Source organism: Anser anser, assembly GCF_964211835.1.
Source record: "Anser anser genome assembly, chromosome: 8".
Classification (NCBI taxonomy): Eukaryota; Metazoa; Chordata; class Aves; order Anseriformes; family Anatidae; genus Anser; species Anser anser.
In genome coordinates, this window is record NC_139728.1 from 10432428 (window position 1) to 10446263 (window position 13836).

Consider the following 13836-nt stretch of genomic DNA (forward strand, 5'->3'; position numbering starts at 1 on the left):
AGCTTCTTACTTCTGTTGCAGGGGAAGTAAGGAGACATGGTTGTGGGTCCTAAAATGATCGCCCCTGGGCCAGTGCATCTGCTGCTATAGGCAGAAGAGGCCCTCCACAGGTATGGATCCTCAGTGAGACCTTTTCTGTTCCAGGGTTGGTGGCGTGCTGTGACTTGAAATATGTTCTGACACCTGGCAGCACAACCCCACGAGGGAGCCGTTTCCTGGAGCTGGACACCAGAGTCCTGAGGCCAGCCCAACACACATTGTCTGGGTGCTGGATTTTGCTTAGTAGGGCCTGGTCCTGTCCTGCTCTGCCGTAGACGTGTGTGATCTCAGGTGAGTCTTAAAGGTGTACTGCAGAATACATATATATAGTCACTTAGAGACGGACCTGGCAGCACGGTGTGCTCTCAGGTTAACTGCTGCGGAGGGTATTGGAGACTTTCTGTGCTCATAATTCAATGCATCACACCTATTGATTTTATTAGCAGTCAGCCGTGTGGCCAGATCTCCGTGTCTTTTCTGAAAAACTTACAGTAAGGAGCTGTGATAAACAGGTGACTGGGAGTTTTCAGGGGAGGCCATAATACCTTAACCAACTGGCTTCTCTTTTAGTTTAATTCTGGCCAAACTGAGCACCCCAATTAAAACCTCAGAGTGGCAAGGCACTAGGACAGAAGAAGGGAGGAGATGTGGGATTTTTCAAAAGCTGACAGAGGAATTAGGTACAAAGCTTTTTCTTCCCTGCAAGCTGGCCTGCACTTCTGAGCACATGATGCTTTTGAAAAGCATGCTATTAAATATGTGGAATCCTCTTCAGGGATGATTAGGGCTAGATCTGTGAATTCCTGTCTTTTTGGGATTGTCACTGGAGCAGATCAGCACAGTGTCAGGGACTGCAGGCAGCTCTGCACAGCCTCCAGTACCCCTGCCATGCCTCTGGACCTGTATTAGCATGATCCAGGTAACGGGAATGGTAGGCAGAGGCTAAGATTTAAATGTAGGTGCCTTGGGTACGTGCAGCCCACTTCCTGGCTGTCTTGATGCAATGCTGTGTGTATCAGCTTTGGGTCAGATCAGTCCTCCTGCATCCTTCAACTGCGTTGAGGAGGACTGGGGCTGAAGATTTTTGATTTCTAAGGGAGGAAAGGAGTAGTCAAGATAAAACTGAACTCTCTATCATCACTATCATTTCCTTCTCTCAAGTAGGACCCTTTCCCTCCCAGGTAAAAGCAAACAAAGACAACAAAGGCCCCAGTACCAAGCCTGTAGTTTTTCTTGCTCTGCTGGTCCGTGAGGACCCTAATCTCTTCCCTGTCCCTTCTCTCTACCATGCCCCCAGCCAGCAGCGGATGCTGGCGAGCTCTCCGTGGGCAGCAGCCAGCCTGCGGCAATAATGAGAGCAAGTCAGGCAGTGCCATCCTATGCAAGCCTCTGGCTGCTCGGCCGTGTGCATCTGTGAGAGAGCTCTCCCTTCTCCCCCTTCCCTCTCTTTCATAACCCACAACCCCGGCTCTTGTTCTTTTCACGAGATGCAGGGCTAGGGAGCCAGGAAAGTGGCAGAGTGCTGCTGCTCCTCCAGAGATAGCCGTGGCCAGGCTGGCTCCCTCACCCTCCCCGATGCAGTGGCAGCCTGCAGGCGCTGTTCTTCCTCGGGGCCCCAACCAGCCGTGTCCCTCAAGCACCAAAAGCCACGTAGCCACCACCCTGCTGCCAGCTGCAGGACAGGTAAGAGCTAGGAGTACCTTAGCACAGCTCCCTCGGGGGGTGATGCAGGGCCTGGTGGCTCTCTGCATGGATTTGAGGCTCTGGGAGGGGGGATTTTACTTGTTTACTTGTGCCAGTTTTCTGTGGGGATGGATGGCTCCACAGGCAAAGCGGGAAGGGAAGGGTGCTGCTCAGATGTCACCCCTGTTAATGTCAGGGCAGCGCTTCTCCTGGTGTGTTAATCTTCCTGTGGCGTCCTGTGAATGGTCAAAGGGATGCAGGCAGGGAAAGAGAGCGTTGCACTTCTTACGTTAACCCCCAGCCCACCCCTGGCTGGGCTGATACGAGGAGCAGGGCTGGTTCTGGGGGTGAGCTCCGTTTCAATTGGATTAGCGGTGGGCCTTTGATGCTGGGAGAAAATGTTAGTCTGTGCCAGTGCCTGTAGCTGCAAGATGGTTTGAATTTTTTCCTTTGCTGTTGTTGGTGTTTTAAAATGGTGGGTTGTTTATCCTCTGAATGTTTGCACACAGGGTATCCGTGACATTGTGACTGACACCAGGGCTGAACACTGGGGCTGAGCTAGTTAAAAATAAGACTAATTGGAGCGAAAGGAAAATGTGTTGGAGGGGAGAGAACTGCGCTGAGCAACGGCTGGAGCAAAAACTTGCAGATGGCAGGAGTGTTTGCAGGTGGGGGAAGAATTGGGGTTAATGTAAGTGGGCTCATTTTCCTGCAGCCCTGACTGCGGGACTGCTGTAACTCGTGGAGGTCACTGCAGCGGCAAGGGCCCTCTCTTCTCTGGGAATGAGCTGGTCGTTCAGTGCAGCTAAGAAACACGCAGGCCCCATCGTGCTGGCATCTTCTCTCTGTGCCTGATTATCGCTGCACCGAGTCCTGGGCATCACTAGTTGCATTCTTCCATCTGGGGACCCTGCACGTTGTCAGGGCCGTACTTAGGCTCTGACCGTACGGGGCTGTGCTCTGCTTGTCCGTGCTGTCCTGTTGTGCCACCCTGCTCTGAGGCTTACGTGTTCCTGCAGCCCAAAGCTCCTCGGAAGCAGAAATCCAGCACTGTCTGCTCTGGCAGCACAAGTCTGGCCTTTTGCCCTGCAGTCCTTCCACGCAGCTCTGGAGACGTTGCCCAGTCCTTAGGGCCTGACCAGCGCAGGCACTGGCAGCGCTGCGGCGTGCATCTCTATCCGGGCTGTCAGGACACAAGCGATGATTGCCAGCCAGCTTCCCGAGGAGAGATTTGTGCTGGATGCAGCAGACATTCTTATGAAAGAACCACCATCTGCTGGAGCAGAGGATGAGCCCATCTAACTCGCTTCATTTATGTTTTAATTAAGGCTGGAGCAGCAGCCTCCAGAGATGAGAGAGGAATCCCAGCTCACCCGGGCAGTTTACTCTGTTTGTATTTCATCATGCAAGTATTCATTCAGCTGCCCACATGTTTCAATTTGAGCACGTGCTCAGGTGTTTTGCTGCAGTGACCTCCCAGTGCCACGTTGCCTCTCTGTGTAGTGGCTGATAACCCCAGTAAATCCTTGCTCTGGGACCTGGATGCCCTGTAAGCCCGAGGCTTTGAAACAGCAGTGATAAGAGCAAAGAATCACAGACCTTGTCCATCATAAATGGATTTGTGACTGCAGCCCGCAGATCTCAGAGATGATTTCTACCATTCAGTAAACGACTAGTTTGGCAGAGCGTTCAGCTCGCAAAATGCAGGCTGCTTGCAAGCACCTTGAGTGATCTCTCAGCAGAAAATGAACCCCGTCTGTCAGTAGGACTCGCTCCCTGGCCTGTGTTCAAGTATCAGCCCTCAGCCAAAACCTACCAGGGATGGAGCATCTGCAGGAGGGGATCGTTGCGGAGTTCTGTCTGTCGGGGTGGATCTGTCTCAGATCCCCAGCCGTACACACCGACTGCGTTACAGACACTGCCATATTGACAGCAGCAGCGACGCTGAAAGCTGGGAGGACTCCAAGGCTGCACAGAGCAGCTCTGTCAAGTCCAATCCTTTCTGCCTCCTTGCTCCACGCTTAACAGGATCCTCTCCAAAGCGCACGCCGAGGCACCAACGCGTTTCTTAACGTGTAACTGCTCCTGGGCACAGGAGCGTGTCTCCTCGGAGAACAATTATGGAGTTGTAATAAAGTGCATTAAAGGGGAAATTCTTTGATTTCTGTCTTGCACAGTGCCCCTCTCAGCCTGGAGCTTCCCACACTACTTAGCTGTTGGTTTTGCATCCTACCTGCCTGGAGGAATCGAGGAGGGAGTCGGAGCACGCCGGCCGGGGCCTGGAGCCATCTCACACGGGAGGCATCTGCTCTGCTGCAGCCATCGCAACACCCGAGCGCTGCACACATGTCCAACTTTTATCATTGACACGGGGGAGAATTGAAATAGCTGCCATTCTCTCGAGCTAAGCCAGAGACAGAACAACGGAGCGCGCTTTATGTAACTCGTTTTTATTTTTAAACAGCCTTTTATTTTCAAGGGGAATTCAACTCAGTGGGTGTCTCCTATCTCCTGCCCTGCCTCGTTACTGCATGAGAAGTGGCTTCTTTTGTCAGTACCCCCTCCTATCCAGGATATCAGCTGCCTGAAACCTGCCCCTGAAACTCAAGGTCTCCTTGTTTGACCTTTCAGGATTTCCTGCCTGCTAGGGCTGACGTGGAGAATGATTTGAGGCTTAAGGTGAACAGAAAAAATAACCCCTTAAAATTTCTCTTTGTGTGTTTCCTGATGCTGCGGGAGCTTCTTTTTGGAAGGGGAAGCTGCTCTTGTGATTCTTCTAATAAGTAAGATAGTCTGTGATTTGTTTTGCAGTTTAGGAAGCTGTTGAGATCAGTTGTAATTCTCTTCTGCCCAGCCAATTACCTTGTACTGCACCAAGTGTGTTTTACCCTGGATCCTAAAACAGGCAGGCAGCCTGACGGTGAGCAGAGCATTGTGTGTTAGCTGTCAGTTACTAACTACTTTTAATGTTAACAGCTTTCATTGTAAACAGTGGTGGAAACAGCACGCTCTGGAGGCAAATTAATTACTAATTCGAATTACCTTGGGCTTGGGCCCACGTAGGTACCAGCCTGGCTTTTGAATAAATTTGGAATTTGTGGGTGTCAGAGGAGACCAAATGATGCTTCGTGTCACAAGTGGTTTTGTAGGATTTTAACTCTATGGCAAGAGCAGTAGTTCGTTCCAGTCCTCCAGCAAAACAACCAACCACACACACAAAAAAAAGGCAAAACCAAACCAAAGCTCCCTTGGGTTGCAGCAGAAGTCCACCAGGGCTGAGGCTTATGGTTGAGCCAAAGGCAGGCTCTGCAGCGTGCAGATCACCTGCATTCCTGAGGCAGTGACTGCTGCAGGGAAGTGGCTAGCCCCACGCACTTGGTCAGTCACAGATCCTTCATCACAGAGCTCTTTCCAGAGAGGTCACAGAAGCAACAGAATCTTACTTAACCAACCAAAAAATGAACTCAGCTGTGGGGATGTAGCTATTATATGTCACAGCTGTCTGAAGAAACACATTCTTGATGCCAGGCTAAAACCACTTGGACTCGCAAGCACACCCTAAAAAAAGCTCCTTGCCTTACAGCGTGAGGAAAGAGAGATGCTGGCACAGGACCAGGGAAGGTCACAAAGTAAGAGCAAACACAGTCCCAAAGAAGTTCAATGCCTTGTGGCGTGGATCGCTGTAAAGATGACAAGGCCTTGAAGTCAGAAGTGAGGAGTGGAAGCGACAGGCCCAGCATGACAGCTAGTTAAGCATAAAATAATGGAATCCCAGAGAGGCACGCAGCCCCCCGAGGAAACAGAGCAAGAGAGAGAAGACAGAGAGTAGTCTGCTGAAATGTCAAGGTAAAGGAGTTTATTCAAGGCAAGCCCATCGGAGATGTCAGCCAAGCAAATAAGGTAGTCAGCATAGCTGCTCTCTGATGTCGTAGCCCCAAAGGGAGAAGGGAGGTCAGCTGCCAGCCCTGGGGAGTTTTCTCCTCCCTGGGGGGGGCAGAAACCACACAGCTGCCAGCTGGGCTGGCTGGGTATCTCAGATGTTTGGGCAGCCGTACTGGAAGGAACGGATGTCTTCAGGCTATGCACCTCTAGCAGTTGGGTGGCAGAAGCTGGGACCGAGTGAAACCAGCGGAGATGTTTGGTCAGGAAGAAGTTTTGGGGTAAAAACTGCTCAAATGATAATCAGTAGGGGCACGGACAAAACACGCGTAATAGGAAGGGAGGCAGTTAAAAATAATAGGGTGAGAAGGACCCTGGAGGTGATGTTATTGTCCAGGGAACAGGCTGGCAAATTCCCTTCCACCCTGTCCAGTGACAGGCAACAGTTCCAGTGCCGCATGCGTTTGTGTCTGCTGTTAGCAGGTCACGAGGAAATTGCTTTAAGGTATTTTTTAGAGAGTTAAAATTTTGGATGGGATTCAAACCTAATATCAAAATGAGTTATTTTATTAAAAGGTTTTAAATAGAAGGTACAGAGTAGTCAGAAATATGAGGGCCATTTTAGAAGGAATTTGCTATAAACCTTTTCTATCTCACAGAAGCTTTCTAAAATATTACCCTGTAAAATACAGTTCTCTTTATCTGCAATTTAATTACATTTCCCATAGTGCCTGTGTCAACACAACTCACTCACTTTGTTCTCTATTAACTCCATCCCAGCCTAGGAAAGTAAAAGAAAAATGGTGTTTTGCAGAGCTGTTTGTGGGTTGCTCCAGGACCTCACTGAGCTCACGAAAAGGGGGTGCTGACAGCCTGGAGAAATCGGGGCTGGGGTCCCTGCCCATGCTGGTGGTGGCTGTGAGACAGCAACGTGTAAAACTGGCATAGGAGGACAACAAGCAGGAGCCCTCGTTTCTTGGCCTCTTCCACCCCACTAATGTCCTGGAGGTGCTGCAGCCCGTGTCACTTGTGACATCCTGCAGTTGCCCAGAGAGAACCTGGGAGTGTGGAAGGGCATTAAAACAGAAATGACGTGCTCGGAGTTGAACCCTTGGTGATGTTGTATTAAATTTGGCTTGGGTTTGGGGCAAGGGCTGAAGCTGATTGTTATTTAACTTGAACAAACCAGCCTGTTGTACCAGAGGCATAGGATGGACCTCAACCTTTGACCTCGGCTGAGAGGAGGTTGTATCAGCCGCTGCATTTTTATTTTTTTTATTTTTAAATGCTCGTCTCCTCGTAACCAGAGACGTGATTGACCCAAGTCAGGATGACCTGGGCTTTGCGATGGGAGGGTGAGAGCAAGGCAATTATTTCCTTGCCAGGTTGAGTTGTGAAGGAGGAGATCCGGGTCAGAGAGCTGGGATCACTCCTGCAGCACCACTAATCCCCGTGTTCTCCTGGTAAGTTCTGCAGGACTCGTTCCCCAGGGATGTTGCTGGTGATAATGTGCTATCTCAAGACACGTTCCCTGTTAGTAGCACAAGGACGTCAGGCCCAGCACCGCTTTAGCAGAGGAGAGGTGGGTGACTACGGGTTTCTAGGAAAAAGACAGGAGAGTAATGAGAAAAATAATGACTGGTGTAACTGCAGACACTTTTTTTTTCCCCTGATGCCCCTGTCCCAGGCAGTGGCCAACTCCAGCAGGATCAAAACGAGCCATGGCTTGTGCCCTTGGTGAGCCTGGGGTGTACCTGAGTGCTTGCACAGCCTGCACGGCACCTGTGTTGGGGTTCTGGTGGCTGAGCCAAGCCCGGATCTGGGGTCGTGCTGCTGCCCCACCACGTGTGCTGGGGGCTAGGTTCCTGCAGAAGTCCCACTGGGGTGCGCTGAGAACCCCGTATACATCCTCTGCTGGTTGAGGTGGGGGTGCAGGAGAGGGGAGGGAATGGGAGCTTGTGCTGTGGGGCGAGCAAACCACGGGAGGTCCAAACCACGGCAGGGAGCCCGTGGGGCTGTGCACATCAGGGGAGATGAGGGGTCAGTCGCATCCCTGACGAGCCAGGTGGGTTTCTTGTTCCCATGCCCTGCAATACGGCTCTCCCTCGCCCATTAACGATTTCGTTTGACCCTGCTGACACCGGGGCTCTTTAATTAAACTCCCCAGTCCCTTCTGTCCGTGGTAACTCCTGACGATCGGCGATCCGAGGGCAGTAACCTCCCCTAAACCTCAGAGGAGCTGATTAAACCGACGCAGGCGGCTGCTTTCTTCCAACGTACCGAGGGTGACAACGGCGAGAGCGTTGGCAGGCATCCCCCCGCCCGCCCCCAGATGCTCCCAGCCAACGCTTGGCACACGCCACCCGTGCCGAGCTGTCGCCCATCTCGAGGGGCCGGCGAGATCCGCGGCCAGGTTAGCGGGGCGGCGGGCGAGGAGGGATGCGGCGAAACGTGCCGATCAGGTGGGCTCCTCGGCGGTGCCGCCAGCCAGCCACGCGAGCAGGCTCCGCAGCAGAGCCGAGCCCCAGCCTGCCGGGTGAGGCTGCTTTTTTAGCCCTCGCTGGATGTGACACGGAGCTGTGCTCCCAGCCCTGCTGCTGCCGCTGCTGCCGCCCGGGGAGAGCTGGGGAGGGGAGGTGTGTCGGAGTGTGACTTTCACCCCGTGCTGGGGGCTGTCTCTGAAGAGACTGCTCTGTTCTCTCCCCAGAGCCTCTGTGACCACAGCGTTGGCAAAGACCCACCGGCAGAGAGGACAGGTCAACGGCAGTGAGTATCTTTTCCCTGTGTCTGTCTGGCTGCAGTGCCTCGGTGTTCGGGTTTATCTGCCTTTCTCTGCATGTGAATGGATGGAGTTAATCTCTCGAAGCCCCTTGGGGGTTGTTGTTGTGGTTTTGTTTCTTTTTTGTGCTGCTGATTTTTTCCATTGGGATGGCTGCTCTGCTCAGGTGATCTCCTGGGGGGGTTTGATAATTTGATTGTCGTAGTTGCACCCCCTTCCTTTGTCTCCTAAGGAGAAACCCCAAAGCGCGTCCATGATGAGAGTGGCAATTCTCCTTGACCCAGGGTCCTTTCGTAGGAGGGGGAGGTAGGGCAAGTGATGGAGTGTGGGGCAGAAAAACCCGGCACCACGGACCCCCACTGGGATGCCTTTACCACATGCTACAGATTATGTTTACAAAGCCATAATTGACTGGCTTTACTTGCAATCAAAGGAAATATCCTTGGGCATGTCAGCCTAGCCGTGCGGTTGTCTTTGTGGGGAATGTAGGTCTCGGCATCCCTGAAGTCAGGCAGACTTTGGGAGCACAGGGAAGTTCGGTGCTGCTCAGCTGTGCGGGTTGTGTTGTGTGGGCTGGCGAGCGGGTGGGAGCGGGGGCGAGCAGAAAGCTGTTTCGTAACAGGACCCCAAAAAGCATGCTGCTCGAGGAGACGGCGAGGGAGGGAGAGGGCACCCAGCGGGCACCCAGCTCCGCTTCCAGCTGTCACTTTGGAGTGATGGTGGGGAAGAGGGGCTGAGGGACTCCAGGAGATCCTGTGCTGTGGCCCCGCATGTGGGTGAGACTGTTAACGAGGAAATTTAAAGGGGCTTAAGGAATTACTAAGGATTGATTTCAGTTAAAGCGCATCGAAGCAGCCGGTCAGGGCAGGGATTAAGAAAATGCGCTCACTGGCACGTAGTGCAATCCCGGTTCCATTAATTTAGTTGGGGAGAGGCTTTGTGCATTTTTAATGTAATCAGGTTTTAAAAGGGATGTTGTGTTGGGCAGCCCAAGCTTTGGGATCTCCTCAGGCCCAAGCGGAACGGGGTCCTGGCTCCTTTGCACACAGCCTCTGCTCTCATCAGCTCCTTTGCCACTTCCTCAGTCGTTCCCTCTGGGCAAGAGGACACGGAGGTTATCTGGAGCTCGGCCTTGTCCTGGCAAACAGGAAACCTTTGCACTTTGCTCACTATACAGGCAGCTCGGTCCTGCTCTCTGTCCCATCGGTTTCCTGGCAGGTGTGGACCTCGCCTTCACTCTCTGATGCGAGATTTGTTTAACCGGTGGGCTGTGTGCCAAGGCTCCCAGGGACCCTGCCACCCCCTCTGTCTGTTCATCCTTCCCTCCCTCCCCGTTGCAGACCGTGCACCCCCTTTGTGACTTCCCACAGGCTGCCACCGCCTGGAAGAGGAGATGTTTTCTTTCAGTTATTTTTGTGTGAGTGCTTGAGCCTGTGATGGTGCAAGGACCAGCATCCGCAGACGCGTGAAGTCCTCCTCTTATTTTATTTGCAGTGCCAGCTTTTCCGTGATGGCCGGTAACATCAGCCATGACCTGGAGGGACAGGGACAAGAGGTAGTTTGGTCTTCTTAGCGAGGTCAGTCCGGAAGCTCTGCCTGTTGAGGAGAGACCTTCAGAGGTGTTGAATGATGAGCGCGATAATGCCGAGTCCTGCTGCTCCGTGGTGAGCTGTGACGCCAAACTCAAGTCACTTTAGACCTGAAGCTGGACTTAACCTGCTGTCCTGGTTTTAGAAGGAAATGCTGTCTCTTCTCTGTGATCATCTCTCAACTCTGAACGTCTTCCATTGAAAAATCAACCTTCCACGCTAGGAAGCAAGGATCAAATGGGTTGAGAACAACTGGCCCTCCTTTTTTTGCAGAGGATTCTTTGGTATATTTTTAAGTGCCAGGACATGAAACAGTAAATCCCTCCTTCCCGCACTCCTATCTCCTGCAAACAGCCCTGACTGCTCTCCAAGCCAGCCAGTTAAGGGGTTAACTATAACTGGATGCCTGAATGGCTGCCTTACTGATCCCACGGAGGTAACTGAAAAGACACGCTGCATTCCTCACCCCTGCCCATCCTGTCGCTGTCTACCTCGTCCAGTAAGCCTTTCGGCTCGCTGTACCATCCCCTCTGCCCTCCTTCCCTTGCCTCTCCACCTCCCGCAGACCCAGATTTTCCCTCTCTTTCTCCTGTGTCCTGTCTTGGAAGCCATGACCCAGAGATCGGTGTTCAGTGAGAGACAAGCTCCTTGCTTGTGGCGCAGCATCTCTGTCTCCCGTACGCTGCGATTCCCTGCTGCAGTCCCTTGATCTCAGGCATCAGAGAGAAATCTGAGCAGCATTGCAGTAATGCGTGTCACACCTCTTGCTGAGAAATTCGTGAGCTTGCTTGAACAAACAGCTGAGGGAGGATAAAGGTTGGGGGCAGGAGGTATCAGAAAGGTACCAGAAAGATCCGATAGCGGACTCGGTGTCAGTTTGAGTCAGCAGGTCCAGCAGGCTCGGCTAGGAATGCGACACTCTGCACACAGTGTATCTGCACTGATGCTGGAAGTTTAGGCAGTGCAGCATCCTGAGCCCACCGGTCATGGGTCCGTTTTTTGAGGCTGTGCAACAATTCCTGCCACTAAAAATCTCCAGGTTTTTGTGCTCGATAAATTCCGTGAGTTGCCTGTGCTGTGCCAGGGAGACACTCCTTGCATTTAATTAACATTTAATTTGCTTTAAGATTACATTAAAATGTGCAATAATAGAAACTCTCTGAAGGGCGGGAGGAGAAGGGGGAAACAGGCATGCTAGAGATTGGCTCGGTTGCCGGTGCTGAAGTGTTCTGCAAGGACTGCATATGGAAGGGGAGAAATCCTGTGCTTCCCTCTGCAGCCACAGAAAGTGTGTGGCTTCTGTTTGGCAGCAGGGCTCAGCGAAGGGCTTCCTCTGGCTCAGAAGTGGGTGCAGCAGCTGAGAAGTGCAGGCTCAGTCGCTGAATTGTCCTCCTGTGGTCAGGAGGAGACAGCGGCCTCATTCGACGTGGGGGAAATGTGGCAGAAGCGATGCCCTTAGGCTGGAGAGGCAAGTAACAGGCTGTGCCCTGCTGGACACCGTGTCAAACCGTTAATCGGCATCTATATGTTTTTGAGAGGAGACAATGCCAGGGCAGTGCAACGTGTGTGTGACATCTCCCTCTCCCTTTGTGTTTCCTCTCCTTCCCCGTCCTCCCCGTCCCGGCGTTATGTAACGAGCGGTGCTGCGGCGCTGTCCTGGGAAGGGGCTGGCGAGGAGGAGAGGGGCCTGCGGAGCACCAAAGGCTCTGGGACCGCTTTGAAATTCAGAGGGAAAAGCAATAAAGCCATTTTCTGCATGGATAAACCTGTCACGGAAGAGGCAGCTTTAGCCTGCTTATGTAACGCTGAGTCTAAAGGAGCTGCCCGGGATCCTGGCTGGGGTCTCGTGGCTCTGCAGTGCAGGCTCACCTTGCGGGTGCCTTGCTCCCTCTCTTCCTCCAGCCCCTCCTGCCCTCAAGCACCGGTATTTGTGCTGTTCTGGTGCGGCTGGATTGTGGCGACTGGTATTTCTCCCCTTTGCTGTCTTCCCACTCCTGCCGAGAGCAGGTCTTTACAAGAAACTGTCCCAAAGTGCAGCCTTTCAAACCCTTTTGCCAGTCAGACCAGCCGAGTGACTGGTGTGGGCAAGCTTTCAGCTGCTCTGGTGCTGTGTCCATCCTTAGCATCTGCTCAGCATCTTACTGGAGATGCTTCAGAGTCCCTTCTGCAGATGAGGGAGCCAGGGACACAGGTCTGATTAGGTGCAGAGCTGCTGAGGAGGTTTTTTTTCTTGTTTCTGTTTTGCCACTCTGGCTAGACTTTTAATCGTCTTCTTTGGTTTTCCCCTGCTCACACCCCTGCTCCCCCATATCGACCACAGGAACAGAGGGATGAGGACTCGCCTGGGCTGCCTGTCTCACAAATCAGACTCATATAATGATTTCACAGCTATTCTTCCGGACAAGCCCAACCGGGCTTTGAAGTGAGTATAGCTGCAGCATCCCACCCCATCCCCACTTCTGTCCTTCCCCTCCCTGCCCACCACCCCCTCTAGTGCTACCCGCCTTTCACTGTATGCTGTATGAGCTTTGCGTAGTTCTTTTTAGCCACAAGGAAGGGAGGAAAACACAAAACCTGATAGAGCAGGAACGATATTGGAAAATGCCTGCGTCATTGATACAAGCTCTTCTGTAAGACAGGACATGCACACTGTCCCAGCTGCTGTACATGGGATGTGTCTGCACATGTTTGAGAACATAATATATCCCTCTGTCATCGCAAATCAAAGTCTGAGCAGTTGACTTTGTACACGAGGTGAGCAGCAATTTCAGGTCACAGTCCTCCTTAGCAAAGTCTTGTTATTAAACACTACCAAAATGTCCTGAATCAGTTTGCACAGCACTTAAAGTAGGTACTTCAGACAATCCAGAGCCCTGTTTTAAGACGAGTGGGATGGAATTCATCTGATCACAAGTCACTGCTTACATCTGAGCTAAGAGTCTAACCTTCCCCTTGAAGTCAGGAGAGAGAAACAAACACTGCTGCAGGTGTGGGTTTCATTTCACTTAACTTTTGACATTTACAATGTAAATGTCTACATCTGAACTTGTTCCCTGGGCCTCTGCTTAGAGTCAATGAGGAAAAATCGGTCCTTTTTTGGGCGATTCATTTGGCTTATTTCACCCACCTACCTGAAGAGGAGATGAAGAGAACCCTGCAAGTCCCATGGCATCTCCCTGCTGACTCTGATGGGGACCCAGGGTGACTTGCTCACTTGGAGACCTCTACACTGTAGATAGCCAAAGTTTGGTGAGAATTCCAGCCTTCTTTGGTGTCCTTGTCAAGCAGCTCTGGAGGGGACCAGCAGCCGCGGGTTGTCTGTAATTTGCCTCTTCCTTTCTTTCAGAAGACTGTCAACAGAAGAAGCAACGAGATGGGCAGACTCCTTTGATGTCCTTTTATCCCATAAATGTGAGTAAAGATCAAATTCTATCAATCCTCCACTCTTCCCCCTCCTCATGCCCCCCATACCCCAAATACTGTTTATAACTGAGGCAAACAAATTATGCACCGCATGGCACAGAAGCGGTCCCTTGGGTACTTGCTTACTTCCCCCTAGGAAGCAGTCACAGTAACTCATGGGCAGGATTTCTCCTCTGGTGAGAAGGCGAGGGAGCGCGTTTCTGTGGGTTCCCTTCCTGAATTTGCTCTTGACTGACTGTGGGGTCACAGCTGATAAAGCCAGCAGCCCCAGCTCTAGCTTTCTCCAGTTCCTCCGGAGGCAGGGCTCCAAGGCTGTGGCTGTGTACACCTTCCTTGGCAGGTACACCCGGGTTCTGCCTTTCTGCATGAGCAGTGATGGGTTCTCAGCTCACTAAAGCTCCCCAGGATCCGTGGCACCATCTAGTTTCCCTCTGCCTCCAGCTG

The 13836-nt window shown here is 52.2% G+C and overlaps 1 protein-coding gene across 11 annotated transcripts in view; it reads left to right on the forward strand.

Moving 5' to 3' along the window:
* LOC310903116 (regulator of G-protein signaling 8) overlaps nucleotides 1–13836 on the forward strand; it is a 38960-nt gene that overhangs the window by 13731 nt on the left and 11393 nt on the right. For 3 of the 11 annotated variants that reach the window (XM_083845772.1, XM_083845775.1, XM_083845776.1), the window contains exons 3-8: nucleotides 145–330; nucleotides 1533–1722; nucleotides 7070–7183; nucleotides 8309–8367; nucleotides 12290–12391; nucleotides 13316–13380. In XM_083845772.1, coding sequence (XP_083701898.1) covers nucleotides 1615–1722; nucleotides 7070–7183; nucleotides 8309–8367; nucleotides 12290–12391; nucleotides 13316–13380 — 448 coding nt within the window. In that variant the 5' untranslated portion in view covers nucleotides 145–330; nucleotides 1533–1614. The other 8 variants (XM_083845778.1, XM_083845782.1, XM_083845773.1 and 5 more) reach the window with 8 other exon arrangements.